The sequence below is a fragment of the Nelusetta ayraudi genome, unplaced genomic scaffold (genome assembly GCF_046127955.1).
Source record: "Nelusetta ayraudi isolate G7.1 ecotype Tasmania unplaced genomic scaffold, CSIRO-AGI_Nayr_v1 ptg000026l, whole genome shotgun sequence".
Taxonomy (NCBI): Eukaryota; Metazoa; Chordata; class Actinopteri; order Tetraodontiformes; family Monacanthidae; genus Nelusetta; species Nelusetta ayraudi.
Genome location: NW_027466076.1, coordinates 1,887,343 through 1,903,511, shown reverse-complemented (window position 1 = coordinate 1,903,511; position 16,169 = coordinate 1,887,343). Strand labels below are relative to the sequence as shown.

General features: G+C 47.1%; 1 protein-coding gene across 2 annotated transcripts; it reads right to left on the bottom strand.

Moving 5' to 3' along the window:
* Window positions 1-2,076: 2,076 nt before the first annotated feature.
* On the bottom strand, window positions 2,077-11,675 carry acanb (aggrecan b). 2 transcript variants are annotated; one of them, XM_076028904.1, is made up of 18 exons: window positions 11,558-11,675; window positions 9,542-9,620; window positions 9,086-9,448; window positions 8,523-8,697; window positions 8,137-8,264; window positions 7,758-8,051; window positions 7,448-7,657; window positions 7,161-7,335; window positions 6,953-7,080; window positions 6,572-6,865; window positions 6,230-6,337; window positions 6,013-6,126; window positions 4,757-5,884; window positions 4,464-4,622; window positions 4,248-4,330; window positions 4,022-4,166; window positions 3,468-3,650; window positions 2,077-3,209 (listed from the first exon to the last, which is right to left on the bottom strand). In XM_076028904.1, the coding sequence occupies exons 2-18, from the start codon at window positions 9,612-9,614 to the stop codon at window positions 3,127-3,129; spliced, it is 3,843 nt and encodes a 1,280-aa protein (XP_075885019.1). In that variant the 5' UTR covers window positions 9,615-9,620; window positions 11,558-11,675; the 3' UTR covers window positions 2,077-3,126. The 2 variants fall into 2 exon arrangements, with proteins under 2 accessions (XP_075885019.1, XP_075885020.1); XM_076028905.1 differs by lacking the exon at window positions 3,468-3,650.
* Between the last annotated feature and the right edge of the window lie 4,494 nt (window positions 11,676-16,169).

Sequence of the window (16,169 nt, the reverse complement as noted above, 5' to 3'; positions counted from 1 at the left end):
TTCTTCTTTTTTTTTTTTAAATGTCCAGACGATTGAATGAAGAGATTTTGTTTCAGACTTTAAACAAAACTCAAGTTGCTTCATTATGAGAGAATACACCTGTAAGTTTAATTTTAATTGGGACAAAACCATATAGTGACCCGACAGTAGAACATTTTCAAAAGTCTGTAACCATGATGATGAAGTGTTTAAAAGTTTTGCATCAAGCTTCTTCAAATGTTAACAGCTGGTAGCTTGGCTCCATTAGTGCAAAGCTCAGGGAGATAGAAGCCTGACTGTGGTGCAAGAGGTTGGTGGTTCCAGTCTTTAACTTTATGTTTTAAAGAAAGAGTTAAAAAACGAAGTTGTCCAAAGAGTTGCTGAGTTAATTGGGTCATTGATTAATTGAAAGTGTAAATACACTGTAAACCCAAATAAGTTTCCAGAACTCAAAAAAAAAAAATGAGGCAATCGATTGCCTCATTTTTTTGGAGTTGATAAACTTAACAGTCAACATTTTCCAGAACTTGAAAGGCTGGATGATTGCTAATTTAACTTTTTGGATTGCAGAGTGTATGTAGCTCGACTGAATCCTTTCCAGTTACTTTGACATAAAGTTGTAGAGTTTTGAAACCATTGGAATAAGTTCAGAGAACTTTAAAATGCAAGTATACAACTAAACCATTTTATATTTTGATTGAACTCAATGTTTATTTGTTGTTGGGTTTTTTTTTTACTGTTTAACAGCCCACTTTACCAAAAAATGTTGTGTTTGTGTATTATAAAATTATTTCACACAAAACTTAAGTTAAAATAATAAAACAAAATGAAATTCTCTTTCAAAAATGTGCTTTTAGCTTCCTTGCTAATTCCTAGGTAACGGTCATTTTAATGAAATTACAATAAAGTATAACATTATCACTTAAATGTAAACAAATTTATCGACACAAACATCTTTGGCTTTTCTTGTGCAGCCCACAAGTTTATACAATACTGATGCTACAGTCACATAAAGATTGTGTTTCGCTCACATCAATATCGTTTAAACCAAATGTATTTATCTCAACTGTTCTCTATAGCATGAACTGATTGACTCTGATGCCTTGGAGTACACTTTAAGTTTGTCTTTCCAAAATAAATAAAACAAGAACTAAAAAAACATTTCCGAGAGAAGCCGGACACGTCTGTTTCTTTTGTTTCGTCTGCCAATGGAATTATATTCATTCACTTCAAGTGTCGTTGCAGACCGCAGAGGCTGGAACGTGTCTCACTAATTAGCTATATGAGATGTGCTGTCATCTAGTGGACAAAAATCATAATGCATTTTTTTGAATTTTGAAAAATATGGCATTAGAAACTTTATGGAAACGTAGACGTTTTTTTAAGAAAAGAAAGAAAGAAAGAAGGAAAGAAAGAAAGAAAGAAAGAAGGAACTGAAACACAGCATGATGCTGAAGAGGTTTGTCGAACGCTGGTCTGGCTGGTACAAGCTGTCAGGTTTATTCGACTTGTGCAACAACCTGATTGATTCTCAGCACTGCCAAAATTTTGAAAATAGACACATGGCTCACATGAAGGTTTATTTGTCTACACTTATCTCTCGAGGACGAAATGTACAGTTAAGTAAGTTAAAAAAAAAAAAAAAAATTCTGTCAAGTTTTTTTTATTTATTTATTTATTTTTATTAGCTATTTTAGCTCTAATTATAAACATGACCACAATCCTAATTTCAATCTCAATTTTTATTAATTTAATTGTGCGCACTTTTGTGGAGTTTGATATTAATAAAAACTTTTGTGTTAAATTTTATGCCACCTTATATTAGACGGGGTGGCTTGGAGCGTGGGGGTAAACACAAGAAGTCATGTGTCAGCACAGACACACACACACACGCACACACACACACACACACACACGCACGCACACACACACACACACACACACACACACACACACACACACTGTTGATAAGGAGCCTTTGGCTGGACAGTTGAACAACAGGACAGGGTTTTTTTTTATTATTAAACTCCAGTCACCCATTGGTGCAGTTCAACAATGTGATTTCACAGAGTGCTATCATACATTGATGTCACACAGTCACATGATTCCAGGTTTATTTGTCATTTGACACAGTTGTGACATCACACAGAACATCCAAAACCAGGTGGAGTGTCTCACACACACAACAAACTGCTTCTCTGCTGTGCTCTGTGCTCTGTGCTCTGTGTGCACGTGTGTGCGTGCGTATGTGCGTGCGTGCGTGTGTGTGTGTGTGTGTGTGTGTGTGTGTGTGTGTGTGTGTGTGTGTGTTTTGCTGCTCCACATCCTGCTGGCTATCTGGAGACACTTGGTTTGGTCCGGTTCTTCTTGGTTCTGCTCCATCTCCTCTTCTTCCTCCTTGATCTCCTCCTCCTCCTTCTCCTTCTCCTTCTCCTTCTCCTCCTCCTCCATTACTTCTCTCCCCCTCCTACTCCAGTTTAAGGTGCTCCTGGTCGGACTGTGTAGCTCAGTGAATTACTGCAGACTGGCCAAAGTGCAGAAGTGCTGAACGCTTCACTGGCGTCAATCTAGTTTAATCACATTTTGGAGCTCCTCCACCAGATCAAGAGAATCCTCAGTTTGTCTGATCACATAACCCTCACAATTCCATCTGTGGTTCTCAAACTTGTCATACCTATGGTTTTTAATTTGGTGCCTCCAGATTGTTTCTTCTTTTCGAAAATCAGAGGCAGGGCAAAAAAGTCTGAGAACCATGGACGGTTTCATCAGCGTGAAGAGTCATTGTCTTTACAAAGAAATATTTATAATGATAAAAACATTACGAAACCCAAAACTAAAACATCCTACAAAAATAAACTAAGGTCTATGTAAGAGCGAGTTTAAACCTGCTGCAACACAAACCACGTGATGGGCCACTTAGGCCTCTGGGTGTCACTCTAGAGCCTCGACTGTCCGACACTGGTTGGTTCTGTGGAAGGTCCCACTGAGAAGGTTTTACTGAGAAGGTCCCACTGAGAAGGTGAGGAGGTGCAGAGTGACGCCCAGAGACACAAAAGCAGTCGTCAGTGTGTTTGTACTCGCTTCACTGGTTGTGTGTCTGTTTGTTCTTGTGGGGGTCTCGTTGGTGTCCCTGTGTTGTGTTTCTTCTCAGACCAGCTTCCTGTGGTACCGCTCTTGACTCCTCCTCCTCCTGACCGACCTTTTGTGTAGCCTATTGCTGCTGGCACCACCTGCAGAGAAGGGGAAGAATTGCTGTTGACATCAGCCAGAGGGGACTTCTGTGCCTGGAAATTCAGGTAGTTCACGAAGTTCTGGTAGTTCACGAAGTTCAGGGGAAACAGAAACAGACTGTTTGTTTAAATTTGATATATCAGAAAACCAGCCAGCAGTGTTCACGCCAAAGATGTGGAACCTCTTGCCTTAGTAGATCCACCACTTTGCTAGCTTAGCTACAAAGTTAATCTGCAACACCTTCCACCTGTACTCACCTTCTGTACATTCCACTTGAGGGTTCTCCCACTGTCCATCCGGCAGGCAGTGTATCACAGGTAGGTGGCGCTGTGAGTAGCCTGCATCACATTGGTAGCGGACTATAGAGCCGACTGGGTAGTTCTCTCTGCTGCCACCTACTGGCCGGCCATGTGGAACCTCAGGTGGGGCTTTACACATAACTAAAGAAAAGAGACAGTTGAGAGCCATCTCAGTACCTAGGATGATGATTTCTTCACTAACTCAGAAGACCCACAACCTGATTCATCCGCGCAGTAAAGCAATTTGCCAAAATGTTGAACTAGCCCATTACCACCACAATACAGCAGGAGGCAGCACTGAGCTAAGTGGCTGTTTCATCAGCTAACTTGCGTCCATCTGCTCAGTGTCAGTATGTCCAACGGGAAAACGTCTTGTGAAACTTGGTAAAGGTCTTGGGCCTCTGAGCTGGTACCAACGTACTGTTACCGTCTTACCTGGTATCCTTATTCTTGTTATCTCCTGCAAAGAACATTTACATTTATTACAAGTCGCGTGTCTTCATTTAACCTACCAGGTCCGGCCTTGCAGGTGAAAGGAAGGTGGTAGTTACAGGGAACGTCGTTCCACTGTCCGCCCTCATGCCAGATCATCACTACGCAGTCCTCCCCAGAGTTGAAGTAGTTATCTGGCTGGTTGGGCCTCCAGTTCTCAAAGGTCTGAGGAAGTCAAGGACAGACGCTCAGTGGTGAGTCTTTCAGCCTGCAACAACAGCCAGATGGTGATCATCAAAAACTCACCAGTGGACTCCCATCCGTCCAGCGGAATTGGTTCTGCACCTCTCGGTCATTTAGTCCGATCCACTGGTAGTCATGGCCGTTGGCTGGAGCAGCAAGCGAGGCAGTTTTTAGCAACTATTACAAAGTTCATCGACTCTGCCCCCCCCCCCCCCCCCTTCTACATCCACAACACTGTCAGTACCTTACTTCTCAAACAGAACAACATGCAGTGCTTACAGTTGACAAAGTGCTGCTCCTGCTGGGACCCAATGCTGACCAGGTGGCCGTTGACTTCCTGGCAACGTCGCTCTGCCTCTGACCAGGTGTCTCGCTCAGCAAAGTGGAGGTAACAGCTGCCCATGAACTCCAGCCAGCCCTCATCACAGGCTTGCATGACTGCACTCGCACGTGCGCGCAAACACAAACACACACACACACACACGCACACACACACACACACACACATACACACAGCACACTGTGTAACCAATCAAACTCTCTGGATTTATCAGCAGGAGTTGCTCACCCACCCTGTGCGACTCCAGGCGGCTCCATTACTGCAGGACTCTCTAACATCACTGACGGGGCCGTAGTTGGGTCAGTGGAGACTAAATCAGGAGTTACTGTGACCTCTGAAGGTTCTTGACCCCCCTCCATGTCCTGTGATTGGCTAAGAGTGTGGTCATTTTCAGTCTGACCAATTGGAACTTCTGGTGGAAGGGCAGCAGAGAGTTCATCAGCGACTCCACTTCCCTCTCTCAAGGTACCACTGAAGTCAAGATGGAATCCTGAGCCACTTCCTTGGCCACTGATCTCCACCACCCCTCGACCCTGTTCAGGTTGACGTATAAGCGTCGGGAGAGTGACTTGCATTGTATTGCTGTCTGTTAAGAAGATGATGTCACTCTCATGCTGGGAGTGGTCTCCTGAGGCCGAGGCACTGCCTGAGGCTCCGGATGGGAAGCCACTGGGGAAGCCGCTGTGGAATCCCGATCCAAATGGCTGAAGACCAGAAAGCTCTTGCTCACCCGATGGCTCACCCGTCAGGTCGACAGCACTGTGGTCGACAAAGGAGATGCCAGAAAACTCTGCAGAGCCTGAGGCTGAACCACCAGATCCAGACATGGTGCCAGATCCATATATTAGGCCGGATCCAGAGATATGGCCAGATCCAGATCCAGACGCACTTGTTTCCAAAAACTCCCCACTGGTTTGGATGCCTCCCTGACCTAACTCCTGCTCAGTAGTTGTTGGCCGTGTCACCTCCACCATCTTCCCATCCACCATGATGATCACTGTGTCTCCACTGCCACCACTGAGGTCTCCACTTCCGCTTGCCAGTCCAGATCCCGAGAAAATGAAACCAGAGTGGGTTCCATCCAGCCCCTCACCAGATCCAGATCCAGATCCAGAAACACTGCCAGGTTCCCCAGAAGTGAAGATGACAGCACTGCCCCCTTCGGCTTCCTCTGGACTTCCAGAGGCAGACTGATCCCCAGACCATGTTTTGGCGTCACCACTGAAGACAACACCGTGTCCTGAACCAGAGATATCACCACTAGAGCTGGACTCCCCTGAGATGTCCCCGCTGCTAGCTGAGTGATCTGCTGAGCCAGAGCCAGAGATGTCACCAGTGGCTGGAGGTGGGACAGCTGCCACTGTGGATGAATAAAAACAATCAGACAACAGAATAGCAGCAACTTCTTCCATTATGTGAACAACTGAATTGAAGTCAAGTACGTATGAGAGTAAGCCACATTCTGCTCAAACTTTCTAAATGTCGTACCAGTGGGAGTCACTTGCGCTGGCACAATGATCGTCTCTTTGATTAGTTCTTCGGCCTCAGTGATATTTACGCTGGTTTCAGTTTCATTGTAGAGAACAGCAGGTTCGACTGAAACTAGGATAGAAACAAGAGAAAATTGGGATAAGGTTCAGGAAATATCAAAGACACGATGGAGGCAATGATCTAGTGTAACAGGGGAGTTTCCCATTGTTCTCACCAGTGGGAGCCACCTGATGGTCTGTGACTATGGTCTTGTTGACAACATCCTCTGTCACCACGGTAACCTCTGTCACCACGGTAACCTCCACCATGCTGTCAGTTTCAGCTGAACCAAATCCAAATTGGGAAAACAGTTGAAGTTCAGAAACAGACACTGAAACAAACATGATTGCTGTGTTTTGACTTTCCTGTGTTAAGTGAGTTTATGGCTGTTCCATTAAAGCCAACAATATCTAACTGTTATCGTCTAAGTGTGGAACCGTCTCAAATTGCATTGCGAGCTCAAAAGAGAAACAGCCAAAAGCAAAAATCTCAAAGTGTGTCAGAAAATCGTTAGTACCTCTGAAACAGTAGGCGTCGTAGCGGGAGTGCTCATCAGGAAAACCAGTCTGGTTTGGGAAGGCATGGATGATCTGGACCCCCACTTGGCCGCCCCCGCAGTGGGCCCTGGCGGAGGTGATGGGGTAGCGGACGCTGCGGTCCATCAGCCAGCCGGGGCGGCACTTGTCCAGACCTTGTCTCCAGGCTGCATATAGCTGGCCAGGTGCAGCCAGGGTGCTGTTCAGTTTCTCACAGTGCTGCACCGCCTCCTCAAAGGAGAAGCTGTCGTAGTCACTAGTGAAGAAGACCTCGCCTGGAAATAGCCAGTTCATAAAAGCTCAAAATGGGTGTTCAAGTTATCCTTTTCAAGGTTTAGTCTCAAAGTTAGTTTGAGTGTCACCTTTCAGGGGCTCGGCGTAACAAAAGACATCATAGCTTTCGCTGGCCGGCCTCAGGCCATAGGACCGTACTCCCGGCAGGCTTGGCAAGTTGCCGGCGCAGTTCTCTCTAGGTGATACGATTGGATACCTAGGCAGACAAGTGAACATTGTATCCAAACCCCACATGCTAGATTCCGGATTTCTACATCTTCCAGTCCAACAACTCACCTGACTGTCTGGTCGCTGAGCCAGCCTGCGTCACAGTGGTGGAAACCTCTCTCGAAGGCTGTTTGGAGCTGGCCAGGGCTGGCAATCACAGCCCCGGCGTGACGACAGGCCTGCTGAGCTTCCAGAAAGGTCAGGGTATACCGCCCAGTCATAGGTCGGTAGTGAAACACCACACCTGGGCCACCAAAACAACAAATGTCAGCATGTTTGCATGGACACAATCCACAGCACTCTGCTATTTTGGTTACCCTTGCTTTCTTACTGAATAAAGCACAGAAGCAGCCTACCTCCATCAGCCAGTTGAGGTCCACGTTCTGGTACCAGGTCAGTCACTGGTGGGACTGGGATTGGTGACAGAATGTCAACTTCTCCGCCCACAATCTCCTCCCGCGTCGATGGGGTGGTGAAGCCTGGGTACAACCCAGGAGCAGGAGTGATTCGGACGATGTCGGGAAAGGGGGTGGTCTGCAATCGCACTGCACCTTCATCCTCAGATGCTAGAGAGAGATAACGTTCAGAAACAGGCTTGATGCAGATTTTTATTATATATATAATGAAAAATAAACAACTGGCCTGCTCATGGACACCTGTCTCTACCTTGGTAGCAGATGGCATCGTAGCGAGAGTCTGGGTAGGGGTACCCTGTCTGGTTGGGAAACAGGTAGACTGTCCTCACCCCCAGCAGGCCACCTCCACACTGTGGCCTGGCCACACTGATGGGGTAACGCACACTCCTGTCCGCCAGCCAGCCGGCGCTGCACACATCCATGCCAGCCTTCCAGGCCAGGTACAGCTCTCCAGTGGTGGCGAGCCGTGCTCCCAGCTTGATACACTGATCTCCAGCTTCATAGAAGGTAAACTTCTCTATGGACGTGGAGTAAAAGACTCTACCTGAGAGGAGAGACACTAAAAGTCACTTGAGGCTCTTAGTGGTCAAAGGAAGCGGACGTTTGTTTCTTTCGATAGATAGGCACACCTGACATCTTCTCAGCAAAGCAGTAAACATCGTAGGTCTCATTCACATCTCTCACGCCATATGTTCTCACGCCAGGGAAGTCCTCCTTGTCGCCATAGCATTGCTCCCGTGGCTCCTGGATAGGGTACCTTCAGGTGAGAGAAAACGTAAGTGGGTCAGTTGCCAAATATGACTCAACCGCTAGGGTCTGACAAAGTCAACAGGAAGAGGCTCGGTACAACACAATAAAGTGCTGCACCTGCATCATCTACAGTCTACAACCACTTTTACTGAGACCTCAACACGCTCCAATTGGTAAAAAAAAAAAAAAAAAGACATTTTAGTCTTTCAACAGTTAGGCATGCAGGAAAAAGAGATGATGGTCAGTGGGAAGCAGCAGGAGGTACCTGACAGTCTGGTCTGAGAGCCATCCGGCATCACACTGGTGGTATCCATCATCATAAGCAGCCTGCAGCTGTGCTGGGGTGGCAATGGTCGCGCTGTTTTGGACACAAGCAGCCTTGGCCCTCTGGAAGGTCAGAGTGTAGCGAGTAGTGATGGCCCGATAATGGAACACGATGCCTGTGGCAGAAAATTGAGCAGAAGACAAAAAGAACTTTGGACCAAACTTTACTCAAATCTGAGGGGACACAGAATACTGCCCAGAAAATCTTCTGTACTAATGCATAACAGGATTTGTTGAATTAAAGACAATCCAAATCAGAAGGAGGTTGTCTTTTGCTGTTGGACTGTTGATCTCAGAAGATCCATCGATCCGTCCATCCATATTCAATACCCGCTTCTTCCTCAGCTCAGGGTCACGGGGGTCTGCTGGAGCCTATCCCAGCTGTTTATATGGCAAAGGCGGGGGGACACCCTGGACAAGTCGCCAGTTCATCGCAGGGCCACAGATCTCAGAAGATGTGACATTAAATATTTGGAATGAAAGCCGGTTGTTTCATCTGCATACCCTCAACCTGGATGTTCACAGAGTCATAGTTGTCCTCAAGGCCGTGCATCACCTCGCAACGATAGGTGCCAGAATCTTTGGACCTCAGCTCTGTGATCTCAACAGATGCGTCGGTGGGCACCAAGGGGTAGTTGATCATGGTGACTCTGTCCAGGTACTCTGTCTCCACATGAACCTTCCCCTCTGATGCCACCAGGATGGTGGTAACATTCTCCTTGGAGACGTAGGTCCATTTGATGCGGTGTGCTAACATGGGGCCGACTGTGTTGTCCTGGAAGTAGCAGGGAACCACCACCTTACTGCCCAGCAGCGGACGGAGAGGCATCTCCACGGGGATGCTGACCCGTAACGTCCCGTCCAGGTCTACAACAAAAATAGGCCCGTTTGAGGTGGTGTGAGTGGGTCAATGTTCACATTCATGGAAACTGGAGGTTTGCATAAAGCTGTCACTCTTACCCTCATGGTCTTCAAACGGTAGCGTTGCAGAGATGAGAGGCAGGGACAAAGCCAGCAGAAGGAAAGGAGACATGGTGACCTGAAGGAACCCAAATCAAGCAGATGTTAAGTTTGAAAGGTCTTGCACTCGTCAAACGTTGGTGAACGTATGAAAGAAACAGAAACAAGAAGCTGAATGTTCAGAGTATGTCCACTGTGGTTTTTTTATTCCACACTCCTGTTTGCTCACATTCATATTCCAGGATATTCGGCGCTTTGGCTCATTACGTCATTGGCTAAAACGGGAGCTGGATGGTGAGAGGCTCTTCTGTCAGTTGGAAATTCCATACGTGCCCGCTGACGAATGAAAGCTGCTCTGTCTCCTCCTCAGGAAATATCTTTACTACCGACTTCAACCTGAGAAGTTTGATTCATCTCTCCCTGAAACTTTTCCACGTGAAGAACAGCAGCAGAGTTATTAAGGTTGAAATTAGTTGTTTTTTTTCACTGTACAAAGAGTTCTTTCACTGCTTCTCTGGCGGTTTGCAGAGAATTCAGTCAGTGCAGCATGCATTACAGACGTGTACAGTAGTTCAGTTTAGAGTTTGACTACAGTAGCTTCCAGTATTAGAGGCTAATAAAATGTTTATGTCATCTTACAAAGTTTACCTATGCTGCTGTAGAGAACTTGGCTAGCCAGATCACCCCTTCACTATCAGCTATCCGCTATCAGTCACTGCTACATTAGCCAGTGGGCAATATTTTTAACTAGCTGTGAGAGCTGCTAGCTTTAGCAGGGACAAGCTGGTGAGATTCTAAACCAAACACTGAATTTCCCTGTTGGACTTTGACTCTAGTGCTCATCCCGTTTTTCTAGCTTTGGATATAAAATAATTTTTAAAATTATAGAATGAATTAAACATTGCATGAACGGCTCCAGACCACAAGTGGGCGTTTTCGCAGTTTCCTGTGCCACAAACAAGCAGCATCCTCTGTCTGTCTGTCTGTCTCTCTCTCTCTCTCTCTCTCTCTCTCTCTCTCTTTCTCCCCCCCCCTCTCTCTCTCTCACGCTCTCTCTCTCCCTCTCTCTCTCTTTCCCTTTCCCCCTCCTTGTCCCCCTCTCAGTGGTTGGACTCAGAGGGGTCCACCAGAACCGAGGACCGGTCCAACCAAAACCCTGAGCTGATCCTGGGCTTCTCTAAAAGCTTCTTTTCTCCGCTGAGATTCTGCATCTCAGAGCCTCCATTCAGCAGCCGTGGTCGCCTAAAGAAGCCGCTCTGTTCCTGCAGCACCAGGAGGCAGGGCCTCAGAGCGCCACCCTGCCAAGGTAAACACACCGTCCGTCCAGGGGAGCCACCCGAACACACACACACACTCACAAACCAGCCACACACACATGCAGGACAAAGTTTACATTGATACCACACACACACACACACACACACACACACACACACACACACACACATGCACGCATTATTGACTGAATGTGTGAAAGCATGTATCTGTGTCTGTGTGTGTGTGTCTGTGTGTGTGCGTGCGCATATCTGTTCTGACATGAGAAGTATCGCTGGCTGCTGATTGGTTCCTTGGTGCTTGATCAACGGCAGCAAGTGCAGTGGCAGGTGCACACCAAAGGACGGTTCTACATCACACAATACGCACACACACACACACATTCACAGGAAGTCACCTGGAACCAGGTGAGACCACTTGTCGCTCAGGTTTCAGCCACAATCAGAACGCATAGAATCTCTTTAAAGCAGCTACGACTCTCCAAACTGGCAAATAAAATAACCTAAAGCAGTTCCCAGTTTAACCACTTCAACTTTCTCTCCACATCAGGTCATAATTTAAACATGATGGATCAAACGTCTAACAGCCTTGTTGTTTGAAATAAGTTATTGGGGTAAAAAAACAGGTGAAAGAGCAGAGAAATTATGAAACGGTCAGTCTGGAAAAGTGCTACCCCTCCGACCCCTCAACCCCTTCAACCTCCCCCCGTCTGAGGACCTGCAGGTCCTGGTCTCAACCTACCGGTGATGCTACGAAGCTCCAAAGGCTCCAGAGGCTCCAGGGGCCGTTTCCTCCGGCTGGGCTGCAGAGCAGAAAGAAGCTTTATCCACCCAGCACCTCGCATTTAGCAGGAGGGGAGGAGGGGGGGACGGGGCGGGGGGGGCTGAGGAGGGAGGAGGAGGTGGGACGTGAGTGAGGGGGAAGAAGGGGGAGGGGCCAAGAGTGGCGCACTCTTCCTGCCAGGTGCTGAGGTCAACACCAAGAAATCTGGAAAAAACTGCATCCATCTCCGAACAAGGTCTCCGCAGCAGAGGGGCGGGTGGGGGGGGGGTCTCATTGGCGGCTCGGAGAGATAGGCAGAGGTTTCAAAATGTTTAAAAAAGGAGGCCGACACAGAAGTGATTAAGAAAAACTGCATTCTGTGCCTTGGCCAGCAGGAACCGCCAAAGCTGGTTGCAAAAAGACTAAAAATGACTGTCTGTCAAGAAAGGAGAGGAGCCTGAATTCACACTGTAACTAGACTTGTTACAATTTTTCTGTTAGTAAATACATTTAGCCAATAGGATGTATTGGATATCCATTTTTCCTGATTTGGTCTCATTTTGAGTTTAAAAAAGAGGTTGTGGGCGTGGCTACAATTTAGTAGTCAACTGTGGTGGCTCAGTCGTGGGTGCTCACCTCCTACCGCCCTCATATCCATGTATGGAATCCTACGGTTTCAAAATGGACCTGCTGACCATGAAACCGACCAATGGGTGTGGTCACCATGACTCCGCCCACCTTTATATACTGCAGCCACTGTCTGTCAGCCCATGTGGTTAGCTTCAGGGTTAGCAGGTCCAGCCCCGGAGTTGAGCTTTACACTCAAAATGCCACGTTATGTTTGTGTGTTCCAAGAACTGTGACTGGTGATGTGAATTTTAGTTGTGGGACTTTGTTAAATCATTCAGTGTGGCGTCGAAGACGTGTTGGCTTGTTTTCAGACTTTTTTGAGGAGATTATTATTTATTTATTATTTATTATTATTTCTCAACAGAGTCAAAGAGTCAAAATGACATGTGTGGTGTAGCTGAAGCCGTTCAGTCTGGACTGGCTGCTTGCTCACAGGATTAGCTCTGTTAGCTCTAAGGACTTTCCATATGATTTTAAAAGCTACTGCTACTACTATTCATGTCGTCTCCTGGTTGTTCTGTGTGGCTGCAGCACCACAAGCTGTTGTTTTTGTATTTGTGTTGCTGTTGTGTAGAATGTGTTGCTGTGCGCCTGGTTGTCACTGGCGATTGGAGCTCATTGACAGTCTGAACGCGGCGGCGTCCACCTGAAAGGCGTCTCACAGCGGAGGAGCTGCACACAGAGCTGCCTGTGTTTCCTCAGAGATCCAGAAAAGTGCTGAGTCGACCCGCAATCAAACACAACTTTGTGCTGCAGCGACAAATACACTCGGAGTCTCACTCTGTGAGTGTTGCTGTGTTAGTTACAAAAGCAGCAAGACCTTCTGCGCACCTACAACCACACAGCAGATCCAAGTTCACCTGGAATCTCCGTCCGACCGGAGCTTGTTTGTCCCGGACACCACACCGGATCGAGGTGACAACACCACAACCCAGCCTGTGGAGTGTTGAGGATGAGGAGGTGGTGAAGAGGAGAGGATATCAAGAGTCAGAGGAAATGAGGTTATTCGATGGTGATGAGCAGGAGATGAGGAGGAGATGGGTGAAGAGGAGAAAATAAGATGAAGATGAAGAGGAGGTGAAAATGGAATAAATTCTCCTCATGATGTTTAACCCACTGATGCTATTTCTGTGTCATTCTGCCACAGTATGGCCTGCCAGTGTGGGGAGGGGCAGTGGGATTGGTGCGTGGCCTCCACCAACAGACACAAACTATCATGACAACTATTAATAACACACTGTCATGTAAAACATCCTCAGTTAGCAGCTAAAAGTCTTGAAAAACAGAGAATCTGAAACTCTGACGCTGTTGCTGCTGCTCCTTCCATGGCCACTAGAGGGCAGTGACGACACGGCGCAGGAAAACACAAAAGTTTGTGTTGAAAAAACAGAAAGGTGAAGAAAAAAAAAAGAGGAAGCTAGCGCTAGCTAATGCTAATTCCGAGCGTGACCGGAAGGTGAACTTTCCGTCACAGCCCTCCCGGACTGTCCGGATAACGAGGCCATTCTTCGGCGGGAATCAGCCGGTGGAGCCGCAGCTGGTGGACGGTGGAGCCGCAGCCGGAGGTGATGATTCCGGTTCTTCTGTGACTTTGTGAGTCGGTATGACTTGGGGTGTGTGTCTGTGTCTGTGTTTGTGTCTGTGTGTGAGCGGTGAAGTGACAACTGCACGACTGAACGATGCGCGTCAACATCCAGAGCGAAACCGCTCAACAAAACCAACACTTTAACACACGGTGGAAGTTTTAAAACCCAATTTTTCCGTTACGAGGCGCGCGCGAACCAGAAACACACTTCAGTCGAAACAAAGCAGAGTTGAAAAGTCCGCAGTGAAGTTAGACTGAGTTTGGAGTCACTCCGCTAAGGGACCGTCAATAAATGGATGTGGCGTCGACAAGAAGGAACCGCGTCCTGATGAAGTAAAACTTTAAAATGATAATTAAAAAGTTAGAAAGTTAGAGAATATATATCTGCCAAGAAGTGCACACAATCTCTTTCACATACACACAACAGTCACAGATGGTAAAAAGAAAAAAAGTTTATTTTTTTATTTTTGGTATGAGAAAATTCCCAGTGTATTTTTGTAGATGTTTTTTTTTCTGTGAGAAAAACACTGAAGGGAAATTTGCCAGATGGATGCTGCATAAGCACACAATAACGTCGCTGAGAAGGAGGTGACGTTGTCGGAGGATTGTCTTTGTTTGTTTGCAGAAAATAAAGACACTGTGAGATGTAAACACAATGTGTAGCATTAACCTCCATGGCGCCCAATGAGCTAAACACTGTGAACCAAAACAGTGCACTGTCCCATTACACACAGCTGTGTGTGTGTGTGTGTGTGTGTGTGTGTGTGTGTGTGTGTGTGTGTGTGTGTGTGAGACCAGCTAGTTTTTGCTGCACTGGGTGGGGGGTTAGGGTTAGTGTTAGGTTGTGGCCAGGTCACTGGTTCTGGGCCCATCTAGGAACATTGGCCCCGCCCCCCTATCAATCCACAGCTCGGCTCCTTTGATGCAGCTGATGTTGATGTGTTTTTTTATCGTCACGATGTCAGTCTTTGCCTTTCGACACAAGGCGGCGCCTCACGATTGACGGCTGGATGCTGCTGCTGATTGGACGGACAGGTCATGTGGGCGGGGACTAGAGAAGGTCAACCATCGGGACGTCTGGTGCTGCTGGAGCCGCGGCGGCCATCTGTGTTTAAATATAGTGGCGTCAGGGGTTGGGGGGGGGAAGGGGCGTGGCCTAGCGGCAGACCGCCTGCTGCGCTGTTATTTCTGGTTTTATCTCTGTTGCCGTTCTCACAGCTGTGGAGGTGTGATTTTATTGGCTTCTGTCAGCAGCTCAGTCACTTTACACACCGTGTGTGTCATTTGATGCCACACACACACACACACACGCGTGCGCCCCCGTCCGTGCGTCCGTCCATGACAGCCTGGAGGTGGAGTCTCAGCTCTACATGGGACATGATGATGCTCCGCCTACTCTCTGCCCCCTCACCCCTTCGGTATCAAATGACACAACGACTTTGTTTCTGGTGTGGCTGCAGATCAGATGACAGGGCACAGACACACACACACACACACACACACACCAGGCCTCCTGGTGCTTGTTGATGGTCCTTGATGTTGTGTTTATTCATTTATTCATTTATTTATTTATTTATCTATTTTCGGTTCATCAGCCATTAGCATATAAATTACAGAAAAAAACAAACAAATAAGAAAATAATACAAAAATGTTCATCCAAGAATAATACAAGAATACAGCTGAAAGGAACCGAAAAGGTGCAGGCAGAAGCCATAGCTTATATCTTGCCTGCACCCATTTGACATTATTCAAAATGCCACACCAAACCTGCATCCTTTTTCTCTTTTTTTTTTTTTTACCAAATCCTGCATCGTGTCTCATCCGCCCTTTGAGGATCTGTAAACAACAATGATGATGATTAAAAGTGGAAAAAAAAAGAAAACGTGCAGATGTGCAGTGAGCGGCAGTAACGAGAGCCTTCCTGCAGGGGGAGGCAGACTTAGAAATGCAGCGTTGAGTGCTCTCTGAATGTTAGAATTCAGAAACAGAGGATTCGAATTTAAAAAAAGATACTTTTTTATAAAGTCTTGGGCTTGTCTTGAACCCCAAACGTCTTGGTCTTGTCTCGGTCTCGATACTCTCTAGTCTCAATAATGTCTCGGTCTCAGTCGGCGCAGCCTTGACTACAACACTACCTCAGCCTGAGGAGGTCCGACACCCGGCAGGCGGTCCGGAGAGTCTTTAATGTGTTTGCACATCACACACACTGAAAACTGTCATTATCTCACCGAACCACAAACAAACAGAGACAAATTTGCTGTGGGGCCTCTTTCAGAAGGTTCTGCTGTTGCTCCCTCACTGCGCCTCACTCTTCCTTCCTCCCTCTCACTTCTCCTTGTTGTTCCTCGCCGGAACATCTTATCTCTCCCACGCAG